The 19858-nt window shown below is 46.5% G+C and overlaps 1 protein-coding gene across 2 annotated transcripts; it reads left to right on the top strand.

The window, feature by feature from the left end:
• The first annotated feature begins 361 nt into the window (after positions 1–361).
• On the top strand, positions 362–17131 carry SLC3A2 (solute carrier family 3 member 2). 2 transcript variants are annotated; one of them, XM_069965381.1, is made up of 10 exons: positions 362–601; positions 10009–10443; positions 11817–11990; positions 12145–12248; positions 13693–13764; positions 13852–13916; positions 14259–14436; positions 14542–14682; positions 14837–14941; positions 16376–17131. In XM_069965381.1, exons 2-10 carry the CDS (start codon positions 10011–10013, stop codon positions 16721–16723), a joined length of 1620 nt encoding a protein of 539 aa, XP_069821482.1. In that variant the 5' UTR covers positions 362–601; positions 10009–10010; the 3' UTR covers positions 16724–17131. The 2 variants fall into 2 exon arrangements, with proteins under 2 accessions (XP_069821482.1, XP_069821481.1); XM_069965380.1 differs by lacking the exon at positions 362–601 and adding an exon at positions 9285–9925.
• Positions 17132–19858: the final 2727 nt, after the last annotated feature.

Here is a 19858-nt window from a genome sequence, read left to right on the forward strand (position 1 = left end):
GAGGTGAACATAGTCGCTGTAACAGTAGTCTGTATGGCTTTCCAGTGTAAGACACCACACTGATATATCTTTTATTTAATAGTAAAGGTTATACAGCAGCTCCTGTCATAAACACAGTATACCACTGCTCCACAGGGAAAGATGGGAGTTGTAGTTCAGCTAACGCTAGAGAGCCTGGGCTAGAACCTGCGTCATTACTCTGAGTCATATGTTCACTTCACATTAATCTACTGCAACCGCGTAGCCGCCATTTCACGTTCCCACACGCCGCCATTTTAATCCGCTCTGAGACGGTGGGCGTGGCGTTAACGAGGAGAGGAAAACAAGGGAGGATGAAGACGGGCAGGCTTCCCAACCATGGAGGGGCACGAAGAATGATGCCGTGCCCCTCCCATATGTGACAGTCACTCAGTATTGTTTTCGGGGAAGCTGCAGGCGGGGGGTGTTGTTACATCTGCGCCTCTATGAATTCCTGGATGTGGCTCAGCAGGACGGGTCACATGTATCGTGTAAACATGGCGCCCCCTCCCCCAATGTTATCCCAGCACAACAAGTTCTGACGTGTTGCTGCCTCGGGACGGCGGAGAAGCGCGGAGATCTAGTGAGTGTGGATGCAGCGTTGTGCTCTGTGTCCCTCACTGCTTCCCTGTAGCAGACGTATTAGAAGACTGAGGGAAAACCGTCACTGCAACCAATCACAGAGCAGCTTATATTGTGCTAGGGTAGAATTTGAAATGAAAGCTGCACAGTAATTGGTTGTCTCATGTATCAGTACTGTTTGAAAGCTAAGCTCTGTTGCCTGTAGCAACCAGTTGCAGCAAAGTGATTGGTTAGTAAGGGCAGCAGTGTATTTTTTACACAGTTTCCATAACTGTGCCCCATTGTGTAAGAATAGAGTTAAATGGGTCCACAGAGCCCAAAGTTTGTCATTTCCACCGCTCTTCTAGACATTAACCCCTAGTCTTGCGTAAGCCATTCTGCTTTCCAAATGGTCGGATCAACAGTCGGCACAATAGTCATCCGTTCCCAGTTTCTCTGTTGTGCTCTTGTGTATGGATATCTTTAGGCCATGTTCACACAGCCTTTTTGATTGAAATAACGTCCCTTTTCTGTCTTCAGTGATTTCCATTGGATTATAGAAACAATGGCCTTTAGTTCATACAATAACAGACGTTGTTCGCAGCAGCCATCAAATTAATGTTCAGGATATTTTAAGTTGTTTACACAGATTTTTTTTTTTCTTTGACCGTCCTTTTACCGTAATTTGCACAACATTAAATGGAATTTTAAAAATAGTCGCACCCAAAATGGTGTTAAAAAGCGCCATTTCAAACCTAAACTTGAATAATGTACCAATGACTGTCATTGGAATCAAGAATGCCAAGGTCTGTAAAACAATGGCTCTTATTTGATACTCAAATATGCTCCGGCCGCCCTCGCGGATGTAAATCCTGCTGCGAGTATGTATTCTCATAGGGATGCATTGACACTGGATCCGGTGTGTGTGAAGGCACCCTTAGGGTACAAACACACAGGTCGGATCCGCTGCAGATCCCCTTCTGTTGGTTTCTATGAGAGGACATACTCGCAGTGGGATTGACATCCTGCTGCGAGTATGTAACTGACAGCCCCGTTAACCCCCCGCCAGCTGGAGCATACTGTACCTGCTCCACACTCTGGCTTGCTTCAGGGGGTTCTCGGCTGGACGTCCCGCTCAGCCAATCAGCGCGCCCCGCAGTTAGCGGGGCTGTCAGTTACGTGCTCGCAGTGGGATGTCAAACCTAGCCATAGTCGCTGTTACGCGGCCGCTTACCGAAAAGTATGCGGCCGCATGCAAACTCTAAAGCAGCCCCGCGGCCCTACAGTGCGGCCTGACCCCACCACGTATTCCCCGACCCATGTACCACCCGGACGCAGCTACTGTGACATCACTCGGCACAGTAGCTGCGTATAGCCGGCCACAGCGGTGCCGCCCTCCAGCCCAGTCTTGCTGCTGCTGCCTCCAGCGCGCAGGTGGGAGGCAGATGGGTCAGGTGGGGTAGTGTGTGGGAGGGGAGGGATGGGGCCAGGTGGCGTAGTGTGTGTGTGTGGGGATGGGTCAGGTGAGGTAGTGTGTGTGTGGAAGGGTCAGGTAGGGTAGTGTATGGGGAGGGATGGTCATCAGGTGGGGTAGTTTGTGTGTGGTTTGTAGTTTACTAGGGCGCTCTAACGGGGGGTCGGGAGCCTGTCACCCCGGCACGGGGGGGTTACAGGTATCCTTTAAGTATTTTATATATTCATCATGAATTTGATGTATTTACACTGTATTTTTATCTGTATATACAATTGATTGCTTTGATGCACTGAATTTGGTGCACTGAATTAATTATTATGTACACATGTATATACCCTACTAGAGTGTGGTGTGATCACTAGCTTGAAAATGGTCGGAATTGTATGACCGAAACGTCGCTGCTGTACTGTGTGATGCTTTGAAATAAATTTTTTCACCTATTTTCATCTATATTGAAATGCTGCGGTAATATATTCTTTGACATAGATGATAGTGATCAGTGCTGCAATTGCAGGTTGGTACTTGGACCTGTTATTTTTTTTTTCTTCTGCGGCATGGATCACGTCCCCATACGGACGAGTGAACAGGGCCATTTAAATGTATTGCATACGAATGTGTGAATAGGGTCTATCGTTATCAAGTTACGGCGTTCTCCTCGTGGTATAAATAACACTCCTCACTCTCTACAGATATTTGTTATTTCTTGTAACAGTATCATACAGAACATTAAACATAGGGAATCCTACAAAACAAAATTGTTGCTGACTGAACATTGAGCAGTGGCCCCGGGCTGTTATGTGGCCCTTATTTTCTAGTGTTCTCACGGCTGTTGGAAGTGTTGCCCATACAGAACGTCTGCTGTAAACAGTGTCCTGTGTGCCTCCTTCTTCTCAGTATTAAGTCTTATTATAGATTGTTCTGCAATCTGATTCGAGTTCATCTCAGGAACATGTTTACTATCCTTGCTGCTAGATTCATATGAAAACATGTGGACACATGATCTGTGTTGCTGAATCCTGTACAGGAAAACGTCATATATCTTCCATCCTGTGCTAAACGATACCATTCACAGTGAAAAACAACTAGTGAGATGCCTAGATGTATACAGCTGTGTCACAGCATTACATCTGAAATCCATAGCATCATTTATTATGCTGGTGTAAGTTCTGTATGTATACTTAAAGAGGTACTCCGGGCTGGGATTATTTTTAGGGTATGGCCGGGGAAGGGGTGGAAATAAATCCGCCAGGCACTTACCTCCCCGGTTCCATCGCCGGGGCCGGAATCGCGCCACCCCGCATCCGCTTCCTGGTCTGGGCTGCGGCTTGAGACATGACTTCCCAAGGCAGCTCAGCTATTCAGCAGCTGAGGCAGAACTCCACTACGACCGCGGAATGGCTGAGCTGTCTTGAGACGTCATGTCTCAAGCCGCTGCTCAGACCTGGAAGCAGCTGCAGGACGGAAGACCGCAACGGCGCAATCCAGGACCCGTCACTGGAACCGGGGAGGTAAGTGACTGGCGGCCTCTATTTCCACCCCTTCCCCGGTCATACCCTAAAAAAAATAACCCCAGCCCGGAGTACCCCTTTAATTTACATCAATATCTGCAAGAAATTTGCAGCGTATCCACAACATGTGAATATATCCCTACAGAGGTTCCAAGGGTATATATTAGAGATGAGCAAACCTCGAGCATGCTTGAGTTCATCCGAACCCGAACGTTCGGCATTTGATTAGCGGTGGCTGCTGGAGTTGGATAAAGCTCTAAAGCTATGTGGAAAACATGGATATAGTCATTGGCTGTATCCATGTTTTCCAGACAACCTTAGAGCTTTATCCAAGTTCAGCAGCCCCAGATAATCAAATACCGATCGTTCGGATGGACTCGAACCCGAACCCGGTTTGCTCATCTCTAGTATATATAGCTTTTCTTTTGCTCTCTTAAAGGGTTGATCCAGCATTAGAAAAAGAACCTCTACTTTCTATCAAAAACAGCACCACCACTGTCTTCAGGTTGTGTGTGGTAATTACACATCAGCTTTATTCATTTCAATTGAACTGAGCTGCAAAATCCACACCCAAGCTAAGGACAGGAGAGGTGCTGTTCCTGGAAGAAAGCAGCCATGGTTTTCTAAGCCTGGATAACCCCTTTTTTCTTCAAGAAGAAGAGAGCAGCTCAATTTTCAATTTCTATGAAAGACAGCTCTCCCTCCCAAGGCCCCCGTATTATGTACACAGAGGCTTTCCAGGCAGGGAACGGAGTAGATTTCTACAGTGCTATATGTTTGTTACAGCGGTATTCCAGGGATTAAGGGGAAAAATAAAACTTAAACCCCTCCAGTCACTGCCAGTTATTGCTTCAACAGTCCCATGCACAGTGTGTGGCAATGTTACAGAGCACTGCGAAGTCTGGAAAACCTGTGTTCACTGCCTCCTGACTTTTCTCCAACAGATGACGTCAGGGGAGACAAGGATCAGGCAGTTGAACTTTAAGGGTGCCTTCACACCTACCGACTCGCAGCGTTAATAACGCTGCGAGTCTGGCAGGTCCTGGCAGATCACTGTCATTACATACACGCAGTGGTCTGAACGGCTGCTGTGTGTATGTAAATCTGCTGGCCGCTTAACCCCTTCTGATGCCGGCCGCCTCCTGCTCCCGCTCTGTATACATACCTCCTCGCTCCACAGGGTCCCGGTGTCCAGCTCTTGCGCCTGGCCAATCAGTGTGTTGCCCTGCCGCAGCCACTGATTGGCCGGGAGGGAGAACAGGACGCCGGGACCCCGTGGAGCGAGGACAGGTAATGTATACAGAGCTGGAGCGGGCGGCATCAGAAGGGGTTAAGCGGCCGGCAGATTTACATACACGCAGCGGTCGTTCAGACCACTGCGTGTATGTAATGACAGTAATCTGCCAGGACCTAGCCGACTTGCAGCGTCATGTGAAAATCAAAACTTGCATGTAAAAATCGCACCAAAAACGCAGCGATAAAAACGAAGCGATACGGTACATGTGAAGCTACCCTAAAGGGGTTATCCAGCTCTACAAAAACATGGCCACTTTCCCCCTACTGTTGTCTCTAGTTTGGGTGGGGTTTTGAAACTCAGTTCCATTAGGGTATAAACCCACACACCGTATATGCAGCGTATTTACTACTGCGATACGCAGCAAATACGCAGCAGATTAGATCTTCACCATCACATCTGCTGCGTATTTGCTGCGTATACGGTGTGTGGGTTTATACCCTTAGGGTACAAACACACACACCGTATACGCAGCAGATACGCAGCAGATTTGGTGGTGCAGATTTGATGCTGTGTTCAGTTATTTAGATCTAATCTGCTGCGCATTTGTTGCGTATCGCAGCAGTAAATAGGCTGCGTATACGGTGTGTGTGTTTGTACCCTTAGGGTACAAACCCACTTGGCGGGTCTGCAGCGAGTCTCCTTGCTGCGTTTTTGCAGCGAGACTCGCTGCAGATCCCAGCCCTATACTTTCATTAGCAGAGAAACTCGCAGCAGGGATGTACATCCCTGCTGCGATTTTGACTGCAGCCCTCCCCATTAACCCCCTAGCCGCCGGACATTATACATTACCGGGTCCCCGTTCCTGCTTGCTTTGGGGCTCCCGGTGTCTTCACGGCCCGCCCGGCCAATCAGTGCGCTGCGGTAGGGCAGGGCGATCAGGGCTGCAGGGGGGGCGGGCAGGATATACATTACCAGGTCCCCGCTCCTGCTTGCTTCGGCGGCTCCCGGCACGTTCTGCCCGGCCAATGATTAGCCGGGCGGGCCGTGAAGACACCGGGAGCCCCGAAGCAAGCAGGAACGGGGACCCGGTAATGTATAATGTCCGGCGGCTAGGGGGTTAATGGGGAGGGCTGCAGACAAAATCGCAGCAGGGATGTACATCCCTGCTGCGAGTTTCTCTGCTAATGAAAGTATAGGGCTGGGATCTGCAGCGAGTGTCTCACTGCAAAAACGCAGCAAGGAGACTCGCTGCAGATCCGGCAAGTGGGTTTGTACCCTAAGGGTACAAACACACACAGCAGATACGCAACAGATTTGATACTGTGTTCAGTTATTTAGATCTAATCTGCTGCGTATCGCAGCAGTAAATACGCAGCGTATAAGCCGTGTGTGTTTGTACCCTTAAAGTAAATGGAGCTTAATGGGTGTGATGCCAGAAGGGATGTTCAGCTGACAGCTATTGAATAGGAATGAGCGAACCTGATAAAAGTTTGGGTTTGCATGAACCTGTACAATTGGCAATTGAATCCCGTCAGACTGTATCCATGTTTTTCAAGCAGTCCTCGGGCTGCATCCACTTTCTCCAGGCAGTGGAATACCAATCTTTTGGTACGTTCGCTCATCTCTACCAGTGAAGGTGTATGGCCCCTCGTGTGGATTACGGGAGCATGAGAGGTATTACACGTTCCCTTGCCTTATTGGGGGTTTGTTTGGTACTGTATCAATGCATGTGATATACTTTCTCTGGCACATATTTCCAGGAAAAATCGTAAGCAATTCCAACCTGTGAGAATTTACACTAAGGCTATGTTCACACCGAATATTTTCCTAGGGCGGTCTCAGATTTGTGCAGTGTAATTTCATTTAAAAAAATTACAGTATTTTTTATTAATTTTGTCATGAAAATTCTTTACGAAACACTCATAAACGGCCCTTTGAGTCAATACGGAGCATTGTACAAAAGTGTGCACAATAACATGACAATAGCTGCACTACCAGCATCTACTCAAAGATGTATAGTCAGCACATTTCACAAAAGCAATATGACATCTTACAGTCCCCCGATTCTCTCTCAGGTAAGTAGTACAGAATCAATGCTCTATACCTATATAGTCTAATAAAACGAAATATGACTTACATTATGAGCCTGACCCATCGTGTGACACCGAGCCGAGAGAGGACGCGCTGAGTGCAGACTTCTCTCGGCTTGTTCTTATGATTGGTACGGTTCTGAACACTCAGACCTGGAGCGATCAAAACTTTTTACATGTTAAAATTTATTTGAAGCAACTGTGACACGTTAAAGGGGTTGTCCAGCGAATATCTTTTTCTTTTAAATCAACTGATATCAGAAAGTTATATAGATTTGTAATTTACTTCTATTAAAAAATCTCAAATCTTCCCATACCCATTACCTGCTGTATGTCCTGCAGAAAATGTTGTTTTATTTTCATTTTATGAATCCTCAGAAAAACTCTCTTGCTCTGGACAGTTCCTGTCTTGGCCAGAGATGTCAGCAGAGAGCACTGTGTCAGACTAAAAATAAAACAACATTTCCTGCAGGACATAAAGCAGCTAATAAGTATGAGAAGACTTGAGATTTTTTAATAGAAGTAAATTACAAATCTGTATAACTTTCTGACACCGCTTGATTTGAAAGAAAAAGATTTTCGCTGGACAAACCCTTTACAGTGACTGTACCACCAGGCCCAGGCTGAAGCACTGGAGGCGGCCAACCCACCCTTAGTGGGAGGAAACCCTAGACCCTCTATGATAGGGTTCCATTGATTCTAATAGAGTCAATTCATGGAGGGGCTTCTGCCTGGGCCTGGTGGTACAGTCACTTTAAAGGTACACACATTGCAACTTGACTGCAACATGTATGCACACACTAAGGGTCCTTCCACACTAAGCAGAATTTAAAAGTGGATTCTGCTTGTCATTCTGCCTGTCCTATTGCTTCAATGGGATTTCTCTTGTGCGTCTGCTCCACCCAACATGAACATGTTCATTCTTTGAGCAGAGAACAGAGGCACACCAGAAATCCCATTGAAGCAATAATACAAGTGGAATCCGCTGCACCGACTCCGCTTGTAAATTCCGCCTCTTTTACTCAGTGTGCAAGGGCCCTAAGGGTTCCTGCTCAGAACCGTAATAGAGCTGCCATAAAGGTCTTCAAGCTTTCTACCTTTTGTCTTCCTCATAAAAAGATATACACTGAGTTTTCTGTGGGATGTAGGATCCATATGAATAGGACATAAAACATAGAAGATTGTCAGCAGAAAAAGACCACTGGGTCCATCTAGTCTGCCCTTTTATTATTTCCTTTCTTAGGATAGATATATGTTTATCCCAGGCAGGTTTAAATTCTGTTATTGTAGATTTACCAACTACCTCTGCTGGAAGTTTGTTCCAAGTATCTACTACTCTTTCAGTAAAGTAATATTTTCTCATGTTGCTTCTGATCTTTTCCCCAACTAACCTCTCACTGTGTCCTCTTGTTCTTGAGTTGAGTTTTTTTTTTTTTTTTTTTTTTTTATAAAAGTCTAGATGCCAGGGATTGAACCCGGGGCCTCGCACATACAAGGCTATGCCATGTGCTTAAAGGGGTACTCCAACAAATCAACTTGTGCCAGAATGTTATACAGATTTATAAATTACTTTTTACTTATTCAAAAATCTCAAGTCTTCCAGTAATAATCAGCGGTGTTATGTCCTGCAGGAAGTGGCATTCAGTCACAGTGCTCTCTGCTGCCACCTCTGTTCATGACAGGAACTGTCCAAAGCAGGTGAGGTTTTCTATGGGGATTTACTACTGCTCTAGACCGCTCTTGTCACAGACAGAGGTGGCAGCAGAGAGCACTGTGTCAGACTGGAAAGAATACACCACTTGCAGGACATATAGCAGCTAATAAGTACTGGAAGACTTGAGACTTTTAAATAGAAGTAATTTACAAATCTGTATAATTTTCTGACACTGGTTAATTTGAAAACAAGAAAATAAAAATCAATTCCCTGTGTAGCCTGCAGTACACCAGTGCTGCCACTACACAGGAAACAGAGACATAGAAACCATGGTCTGGAGATGACTTATTAAAGGGGTACACCAGCGGGGGGGAACTTACTTTTTTGCTGAGACCGGGGAGGAGGTGGCCGAGGGAAAAGACGTCTACTCACCTCCCCGGTTCCAGCGGCGGCTCCCGCATTGCGGCGCTCTGACGCGAGGCCCGAGACGTGACGTCAGCCACTCAGTGAAGGAGGCGGGATCTAAACGGACTTGAAACGGATCCCGTCTCCTTCACTGAGTGGCTGAGCGGACCTGTGTACTGAGTATACTGAGACATCATGGAGTATATAGCGTGGTGACACATCATGGAGTATATAGTGTACTGAGACATCATGTGGTATTTAGTGTACTACTGACACATGACTGAGTATGTAGTGTACTGACACATCATGGGGTATGCAGTATAGTGACACATCATGGAGTATGTAGTGTACTTCTGACACATGACGGGGTATGTAGTGTACTGACACATCATGGGGTATGCGGTATAGTGACACATGACGGGGTATGTAGTGTACTGACACATCATGGGGTATGCGGTATAGTGACACATGACTGGGCATGTAGTGTACTGACACATCATGGGGTATGCAGTATAGTGACACATGACGGGGTATGTAGTGTACTGACACATCATGGGGTATGCAGTATAGTGACACATGACGGGGTATGTAGTGTACTGACACATGACGGGGTATGTAGTGTACTTCTGACACATCATGGAGTGAACAGGGCCTGAGATCTGTGTGTCGCCGTCTCTCTATTCCGGGATTCTCCATTATACAATCACTACACCGTCTATAGGGTTTCCGCACGGCTGCTGGCCGGCATAGTAGGTGACTGGTTACATCCTAACCGGTGCGGTGCCGCAGAGAACACCGTCCGGGTCTTGCGTTATTGCATCAGGCGTCCTGCACCATCTCTACTGGTGTGCTGTAAGAATAAGAGGCGGGGCCTGCACGGAGAGGGGCGGGGCGCGGCGTTTATATAGCGGAGCCCCGGCGCCGCCGGTCAGACACTAGGCTATAGCGGAGCGGCAGGACGCGTACAGGTAACAGCAGGTACTGTATAGACACATATGTGTATTTGTGTGTGAACAGGGGCCAGAGCACCGGTCCTTATGTCCGTCTTGTCTCTCCTCCAGACATGACCCAGGACACGGCGCTAGACATGAAGGACGTGGAGCTCAATGAGATCGATCCCGAGAAGCAGCCAATGGCCGCCGGGGCCGGAGAGTCCCCCGTGGGCGGCGAGAAGAACGGGGTGGTGAAGGTGAAGCTGGAGGACGAGGACGAGGAGGGCGGCCGCCGCGCAGTAAAGTTCACCGGACTGTCCAAGGAGGAGCTGCTGAAGGTGGCGGGCACCCCGGGCTGGGTGCGGGCCCGCTGGGCGCTGCTCGTCCTCTTCTGGCTGGGCTGGGCCGGGATGCTGGCCGGGGCCGTGGTCATCATCGTGCAGGCTCCGCGCTGCCGCCCGCTGCCCGCCATGGAGTGGTGGAACAAGGGGCCGCTCTACCAGATCGGGGACCCCGCCACCTTCCAGGACGCCGAGCACCACGACGGCATCGGGGATCTGGCAGGTGAGGACGGAGAGGGACGTGTTCATACAGTGCGGCATTCCCGTGCTGAGCCGGCACAATGACAGGCTGACGTCACCGGAAGCTGCTGCCAGGCTGACGTCACCGGAAGCTGCTGCTGGGCCGCACACTTGGTTGCATCAGCTGAGTCCTTGACACCTGTTGCCTCTACTGACCCTGAGCATAGGTCATGGTGTGAGGCTGGGACCTCTGTGTATCCCACCTGCTGATAGCTCCCTATAGTGTCACAGCGCTGAGGGTGAAGGTGAATTTCTTACCTCCATCTTGGTGCTGTTTCCACCATATTGGGTGTAAAGTGTACCTGTCATTTAAATTTATTTTGCAGAAATCAATCGTACAGGCAATTTATAAGAAACTTTGTAATTGGGTTTATTAGCTGAAAAATGTATTTTTTTTTATAAAAAAGCAGTTTGAAGCTCTCCCCCCGTCTTCATTGTTCTCTATGGAGGGAGATGAGGCACCAAAACAGGACAACAAAGAGTTAATTTACAGCTACATCACCAGGCTATCTCCTCTGAAGTCAGCAATGACCTCTGAATAATCCTCTGTTCTCTGCTGCCGACTGATCTCCCGCCTCCCCCCTCCCCTCTCCATAGGTTACACAGGGCTCGAGATTTCCTGATCAGCAGTGAATGAGAGAGAGGAGGGGGGCGGGGGGCTGGGGAAAGTCTTTTTCAATGCAGATAATGGCATATTTGCCTAATAAACCAAATTACAAAGTTTCTTAAAATCGCCTGGACTATTGATTTCTGCAAAAAAAATAAAAAAAATGAAACACGGTGACACTTTAAGCCATATGCATATATGTTGTTTAGGTGCAGAGGGGGACGGGACTACTGGTGCATCTGATAGAGAGATATTTTACCGCTGCACAAAGGATGCGATCAGCTTTTTCCCACTTGTTGCTGCTTCATTGACTCTGGGAAATTTGAGGTCTGTTCTTTGTGATTCTAGTCCGGACTCTCACCGATCCTGTGTATAGGGATGACTTGGGATAAACTTCTGTTTACCCAGAAAGATACTATAGAAATGGCAACACACAGACTTCAATGAAGATAGGAGATGCCAAGCTGATCCGGGGTCCGGCCCTCCCGATCAATGACTGGGACAGAGGCCGCTTGTCCCCAGAGTGAATGGGATGACCGCACGTGTGCTTGACCTAAGACTGCGATGGTCCCAAAGTCGTCTCCAAGACAAATGACTGATCGATGGTCCCAGTGGTCAGACCCCCACTGAACATATAGAAGAGACTATTAATCCAGGGAGAACCCATTAACCCTGTAGATGCTGTTGTAATATTATTGGGAGTTTTTGTGGACCTCTACCAATAGTTTGCATGTTTTATTAATGTCTAGGAATACAGCAACGCCTGGACTCTCTCAGCACCCTAAAAGTAAAGGGCTTGGTGATAGGACCCCTACACATCAATGAAAAAGACGATCCTTCTGGAACTAGGCTCAAGGAAATTGACCAGAAATACGGCACCATAGAAAGCTTCAAAAACTTGCTGGAAGCAGCTCGGAAGAAAAGTAAGTCAGAGGGTCAAGTGAATGTTCTATATTGATTCCTTAGAGGGGTGGTATCACTGATGTAGCTGCTGGTAGTACCGTCCACATAACCTACTCTATACTGGGGCTAGATCTTGTCTCTGGCCGATTACCTAACAGGGTTTCCATTTTTCAGGCATTCAGATAGTTTTGGACCTTACCCCCAATTTCCGAGGCGAAAACGTCTGGTTCAACGATGAGATTAATAAAACGGGCAGCCTCTTGCTTACAGAAATCCAGGTGAGCGAGACCATTTTTATCACTATTTAGGTTGCGTTCACACATACAGGATCCGCAGCAGATTTGATTTACTTTGAATTACCAACATCAAATCTGCTGTGAATCCTGTACGTGTGGGCCCTATTCCACAGTAACGATGATCGGCCCGATTTGGCCGATTATCGCTCGGAATAGAGAGAACGATCAGCCGATGATCGTGTCATCGTTCCCCCACCGCGCATCGCTGCGGTTCAATAGCGGTGCGCAGCGGGCGACCGACAATTTGAGAAGCAGCAGCAGTAATACATTACCTGTCCAGGCTTCTTCTCCGCGCTGTCTTCATCCCCGGGTCCCGCGCGCTCTATCTTCAGAATGGCCGGTCAGCTGACAGAGCGCTCAGCCAATCACAGGCCGGGGCTGCCGCGGCCTGTGATTGGCTGAGTGTGGCCTGTCAGCTGACCGGCCATTCTGAAGATAGACGAGCGGGACCCGGGGATGAAGACAGCGCGGAGAAGAAGCCTGGACAGGTAAACGAGCGGCGATCTAGCAGATCGCGCTCGTTTACATCGTTGATCAGGCCCTCCTTGGCCCGTGTAGTAGGACCCTAAGGGTAGGTTCAGACTACGGAATCCACGCAGTAAAGTTCCGACTGATACCGTGGCCCATACCCTTTTACGGCGGCACGCATATCTGCCCGTGCCATAGACCCCGTTCTTTGGCCGGGTGGATTCCGCGTTCCGCTAAAAGAACTGACATTGTCTTTTTTTTCGGCCATAGAATTGTCTAAGGAGCCGGAAAATAGGTGCGCTGCTGTTGAGTACAAACCAGAACTTATCCACACAGATTCCGTAGTGTGAACCTACCCTTAAAGGGAAATTGCAGTGTCAAAAAAAAACAAAAAAAAAAACACAAGCATCCTCTATTTTCTTTGTCCTCCTTCCTCTTCTTGCTTCTAAGGCTGGGTTCACACTGCGTTTTTGAATCGTTTTTTTTTTTTCATTTGTTTTTTGCAAAAAACATGAAAAAAAACGGATGCATTTGTGTGCATCCGTTTTGACACTACTTTTGTGTCCGTTAAAAAAAACGGATCCATTCGTTTTTTTTTCATCCGTTTTTTTGCACAAAAAAAATAGAAAAAAACGGATTGCAAAAACACAGTGTGAACCCAGCCTAAGACGACCACTCACTGCAACCAGTCACTGGCCGAGATGAGACATATTTGCATTGATATAGATTGGCCGAGCCAGCAGGTTCTGTAGTGAGTGCTTGTCCTAAAAGCAGGAAGAGGTCTGAAATTGTTCAAATATTCACGCTACAGTGTCAGTACAGTAGTGCAAATATTGAATTTCTGAGCTCCCAGCATCATTATGAACGTTTGAGGTCCGGTCCGCAGTATACTGTCTGTGTACGGACCACATATAGTGGACGTGTATATAGACCCTAACTTTGTTGTTCTTTGCTGCAGGGTGCTATGGATTTCTGGTTTGGACACGGCGTAGGAGGAATTTACTTAAGTGGATTTGAGAAAATCTTGAATGTAAGTCTGGTTGCCTATTTTTTGGGTGCTCGTTATACTACAACCTTCATTCAGTGCTAAAGCTGGTCTGTTCTTCTAACATTACAGCCAGGCGACCTCCTTCTGGAACTGAAGAACATCACCGCTAACCACAGCACAGAAGGCAAAGCAAGGTGAGTGTCTAGGATTTCTAATAGAGACCTGAACATGTCATGTTTTTTGTGTCTGAAAGCCCCTATATACACAGCTAAAAAGAGTTGGCTGAACCTGCTGGTGTCATCATGATGATAAAAATAAGCCCAAGGCACAAGCCTCCAGACTGTTACCTGACCAAAGGATTGGGCATGTTTGAGTTCAAGTGCCTGATCATTTTGGTGTTAGATGAGGAGTCTAGCAGGCTCTATTCAGAACACATGAACACACACCCAAATCCTTTATATGTATGAAAGAGTCCAGAGAGATGACTGCTGTATGGACCTCCTATAGAGAGCTAAAACTGGCTGTTCTTGTTACAGGGTGCTGCTTTTCTCTTCTACGGAGTCCGCCAACAGTGAGATACTGGGGATCCTCAATGACACTACCTCTGGCATTTTAGGCACAAGCTATTTGTTAAGCAGCGACAGTGAGGCTCTTGGAGAACGCATAAGAAAACACCAAGGCTTTGCTGGTGAACAGGACAAGATGCTCTGGGCGGTAAGTACAACCATTGCTCATGAGAGGTCTACAGAATTACTACTGTTTTTTATCAGGTTGCTGTGGTTATGGTATAGCAATATTGTGTATAATTTTTCTCTATAGATCACACCACGTCTCAGTCACGTGGCTTCTGTGGTTAAGGAGAACTTGCTTCGTGTGTATCAGCTCCTGCTCTTCACCCTTCCGGGAACACCTTTAACTTTGTACGGGGATGAGATTGGTCTAAAAGATTTGCCTGGACAGGTAGGTGATCTCATTTTAGTGTCAAGATTACCCAAATGGGGGGAAAAAAAAACGCCCAATGAACAGGCCTCAACATGGTGTCTGTAAAAACTAAAAAGTTATCTTAATCTTCCCCTATCTGCACATGGTTACTTACTCATGCTCTTTTCCTCAGCCGTCACATGGAACATACATGCAGTGGGATGATGGGAAAAATCATGGATTCTCAGAAGGCTCTGTGAGTAGAGCAAATGAGCTCAACATGAACACTACTTTTAAGGTGAGGAGAATAAACCTTGGCTGCATGCTCTCATTTCATAGTTTTATCTGTTTCTTGGAAGGCTGTGTGCCTACCATTACAATTGTTAAAGGGTTTCTCAAAGGTCTGCTTGTTTCCTGTGACAGCTGTAAGGGTGCATGCACACTATGGAATACGCGCATTCAGGCCGCTGCAGATTTCGATGCTGGCCCCTGCTCAAAGGCGCACGCATCTCCGCCTGTGCTGTAGACTCCATTCTAGGCACAGACTGTTTCCGCCGAAAGAATTGACATGTCAATTCTTACAGCGGAATTGTGCCGGCCATAAAATGGTGTTTATGGCACGGGCAAATATGCGTCCTGCCACGAGCAGGGGCCAGCGACTAAATATGCAGCGGCCTTTACGCGCGTATTCCATAGTCTGCATGCACCCTAATAGTTGCCTTGGGTGTTGTGTAGTTTTCTCAGCTGTAAACTGCACTGAAGAATGAATGTTCAGCAACCTGTGAACAAAGCCAGGTGACACTGTGAGTGGGTGTCAAGCAATTGATTATTGGGGGTGCCCTATGAAAGATCCCTGACTATCAGCAGTTGATTCTCTGGATAGGCCATCAGTGTGTTTTGTCTGAAAAACCACTTTAAGGGTATATTCATATGTGGCAGAATTATTATTATTTTTTTTCAATTGAGAGAAATCTGTTCCGTACATTTGAACAATTTTAGATGTGTAGGAAAGTGCCGTTCTTCTCCAGGTGCCTGGAAAAGCTGGATCCAGTTTTTCCTGGCACTTGGAGAGGAGCAACACAGGAGTTCTCAAATCTCAAGTCTTCCAGTGCCTAGGGCTGCTGTATAACATGCAGGATGTAGTATCTTTCAAGATGGACACAGTGCTCTCTTCTGCCACCTCTTGTCTGTGACAGGAACTGTCCATAGTTTTCTATGGGGATTTGTTACTGCTTTGGACACTTCCTGTCACAGACAGAGGTGGCAGCAGGGAGAACTGTCAGACTAGAAAGAATACACCACATACAGCAGCTGATAAGTCCTGGAAGACGATATTTTTAAACAGAAGTAAATAAGTCTGTTAGTGTATGAGTACTCATGCAGGCAGTGCGCCTGGCAACCTTTACTCCCTACAGTAACCTATGTACTTATGTGTTATCTACTATCTTTGCTCTTTGTTCCTCCTTTGAGATCTGCTAACGCTACAGTTTCTGTATAGCTGCGGCCTCACATTCTGTAGAGATTCCCCCCCCCCTCCCTGACTCAGCTGATTCTATTGTGTGCTTGTAATCCTGTCTAGAAATTCTTGGATACAACCTTTGCCCTACTTAGCAACGCAGCTGAAGTCGGGCAAAATAAAGTACAAGGTTAAAATGGCTGCAGTCTTGTATCATGCGCCTATCAATTATGATCTTTTAAATTAATTAAATTTTTTTTATTTGTCTATCTTTAGGCTCAGGAAGAAGATAAAACTTCCTTACTCAACCTTTATAAGCGCCTGAGTGAGCTGCGTGGGAAAGAGAGGTCGCTTCTTCACGGCGACTTCATACTACTTCATCAGACTAACACAGCGCTGGCCTTTGTGCGCAGTTGGGACCAGAATGAGAGATTTGTGACTGTAGTGAACTTTGCTCCTGAAGCGGAGGCAGATGTGTCTATTTCACACGCGAATGTACCAGAGCATTGCTCAGTGGTTCTCAGCTCCGATCCCGAGCGGAAAGAAGGGAGCAGTGTCTCTGTAAGCAAGCTGAAGTTAGCGGCAGGAGAAGCCTTACTGCTGAAATATCCTTACAGTCCGTAACCCCTGCTAGCCGAGCTGTACTCTCACATTCCATATTCTGACCCTAGTTTTCCACTCCAGGAGGCACAGTGTTAGCTCTTGCCAATCCCCTTTCTCTCTTCCTTCCCGTTCATCCTCCCATTGCAGTATATAGAGTTCACCACCACCATAATGTTTAGACTTATTGAGTATGAGGGTCTTTAAACGCGTTAACAGCAATAAGTGTTGTGTGCTTTCTTGTGTTGTGAACCGTAAATGCTCTAGGATGTGTGTGTGCACACACTTGTGGATGAATGGTTGTTTCATACAATAATAACGTTGTGTCAAATTGGCCCCTGGGTGTCTGGGGAGGGAGGAATAAAAGGGGGCAACGAAGACTGGTCAGAAAATGTTTCCTTTTAATAAAAGTAGTTTACAATTGGGCTGATATTGCTGTGTTGTTCTGCATCTGTTCACACTTCTAAGGATGCATTTACATAGAGAGATTTAAAAAAAAAAAAAAGGGAAAGATCAGTCTTTCCTTTATGACATGCTGTCTGTTTTATAGTCTGTTCCTGGCTTTGGCTTCAACGATTCATCAGATAAATCTCTGTGTAAACGCACCATAAGAGTTTACCTGATCTAAAAGTCTGAAATATTATATTCATTGCATGCCATTTTAGGCTTGTGATGTGTAAACCAGGCCCAAGGGCTATGTTGTTCCCACCACAACTATTGCAGAAACCAGGGAGGTGATGGATGAAGGAAAGGAATAAATTCTCTACTTTTACATATACATTAATGTTACTTAGACCTTGTCTAAGCCTGTTTTGAGTCTCGCTACTGTTTTTGCTGTAACTAGATCCTGGACTAGACAGGTTCCCAGTTCTCATGGTAGAGAAGACTTATCTCCACCGTTTGAACTTTTTTTTTTCTTCTCAATCGCCCCCTTGTCTTTCAAGGGGGTTGTACCTAACACATGTTTGCCCCATATTTCTTTCCCCCTGGTCCAAAACCACCAAAAATCCATTAGTTTTGGGTCTGTTAGCTTCTTTTTTTTTTTTTTTTTTTTGTTTTGTGGTTGTACTTCGTGGTGGAGCAGTTACTCAGAACTACAAGTCCCACAAGGCATTGCTTCCCCTCGATCCACCTACCCTTCCTACTTCCCTCTCTAGCACACCTGTCACTCTGTGCAATGAAATTAGATGTTTTAGGCCACCTCAGTGAGGTTGCAGCACCTGCTCCGTCATTCAGCGTTAGGCCATGTTCGCACAGTGTATTCGGTTGTTAGGGCGGGTTCAGACTACGGAATTCTCGCGGATAAATTCCGTCGCCTGTTAGCCCTCACGGCCGTGCGCCTCTCCGCCTGTGCCATAGACACCATTCTATGCACGGGTGGATTCCGCCGAAGGAATTGACACGTCAAATCTTTCGGCAGATGGTGGAATCAGCTGGCCCATAGAAAGGCGTGCGGCTGTGAGCGCGTTCTAGCGACGAAACTTCGTTGGAATTTATCCGCGAGAATTCCGTAGTTGGAACCCGCCCTTAGACTGCAAAGCAGTCTAAAAAACCATGGCTGTAGTGTATTGCTTCAGTCGTACTTCTCTGCGGCCGCACAAAATAATTGACAGGTCTATTTTGTGAGGCTGCTATTCAGTGAACAGCGGCCGTACAAGAGAGCCTGTGCTCACAGTGTAAAGTACAGTTCCTGGCTGTAATAAATGTGCCCACATTCCAGTTAAAATAAAGTGATGTTCATCCAGCTGACACTGCAGTATGGGCCATGTCAAACAACGGCCAATGTTCATACACTTCGGAGTTCCATTGTAATACAGTGTCTTCACAGAAATTATGCAGTACTGTAATGAAACTACAGTGTGTTAGCACAGGCTAAGGGCCCTATTACCGAAAAGCCGATTGCCCCTCTGTGTCAGAAAGACAAAATCAGCTGATGAAAAGGCTTATTGGCTGATTGTGTCGTTTAAAGGGGTTATCCAGCCAAATTCTTTTTTCTTTCAAATCAACTGGAGTCAAAGTTGTAAAGATTTGTAATTTACTTCTATTTAAAAGTCTTCCCATACTTATCAGCTGCTGTACGTCATACAGGAGATGTTTTCTTTTCAGTCTGACAAAGTGCTCTCTGCCCAAGACGGGAACATGTCCAGAGCAGAAGATTTCTATGGGGCATTTGCTGCTGCTCTGCACAGTTCCTGACATGGACAGAGGTAGCAGCAGAGAGCACTGTGTCAGAATGAAAAGAAAACATTTCCTGTGGCACATACAGCAGCTGATAAGTACTGGAAGACTTGAGATTTTTAAATAGAAGTAAAATACAAATCTATATAGCTTTCTGAAACCAGTTGACTTGAAAGAAAAACATTTTTGCAGGATAAACCCCTTTTAATCCTGCCTAAAAATAATTAGGCGCAAATGACTGTGTAATATCAATGCACAGCTGATGACTGAAAAAAATAACTTTATACATACCTGTCCATAACTTTATACATACCTGTCCATGATCCCTTATGTTCTTCTAGCAACTGCCCCAAGCAGATCTTCTGAGCCAGTCTCTGAAGTGACAGGCCGCTCAGCCAATCACTAGGCAAAACAGTGCTGCAGCCAGCGCTTGGCTGAGCGGCCTGTCACGTAAGAGACTGGCTGAGGTGGCAGCAGGGACCCGGCAGAAGAACACTGCGGAGCATGTATAAAGATTATTATTTTACGCTTAAAGGGGTTATCCAGTGCTTCAAAAACATGGCCACTTTCCCCCTACTATTGTCTCCAGTTTGGGCGGGGTTTTGAAACTCTGTTCCATTGAAGTAAATGGAGCTTAATTGCAAATTGCACCTGAACTGGAGACAACAGTTGGGGGAAAAGAGGCCATGTTTTTGTAGCGCTGGATAACCTCTTTAAGGGTGCCTTCACACGTATCGGTCGCTGTTTATTTATTGCTGCATTTTTATCGCGATTCTTAAATGCGAGTTTTGATTTTCACATGAAAATCAAAACTCGCATGTAAAAATCTCACCAAAAACGCAGCGATAAATACGCAGTGTTAAGGTACGTGTGAAGGCACCCTAAATAGGGGCTGCATGGACATAGGTAACAATATATTTATAGCTCTTGCAAGATTATTGAGGTAAGTAATAGGCTCAGTAAGCGAGCACCAATCTAGCA

The sequence above is a fragment of the Dendropsophus ebraccatus genome, chromosome 4 (genome assembly GCF_027789765.1).
Source record: "Dendropsophus ebraccatus isolate aDenEbr1 chromosome 4, aDenEbr1.pat, whole genome shotgun sequence".
Lineage (NCBI taxonomy): Eukaryota > Metazoa > Chordata > Amphibia > Anura > Hylidae > Dendropsophus > Dendropsophus ebraccatus.

Bases quoted from the DNA above. Each gene is read 5' to 3' on its own strand.
- SLC3A2 (XM_069965381.1), top strand. From the start codon at position 10,011: ATGACCCAGGACACGGCGCTAGACATGAAGGACGTGGAGCTCAATGAG. The intron at 10,444-11,816 runs GTGAGGACGGAG...ATTAATGTCTAG, and splicing joins CGGCATCGGGGATCTGGCAG to GAATACAGCAACGCCTGGAC. The intron at 11,991-12,144 runs GTAAGTCAGAGG...TCCATTTTTCAG, and splicing joins GGAAGCAGCTCGGAAGAAAA to GCATTCAGATAGTTTTGGAC.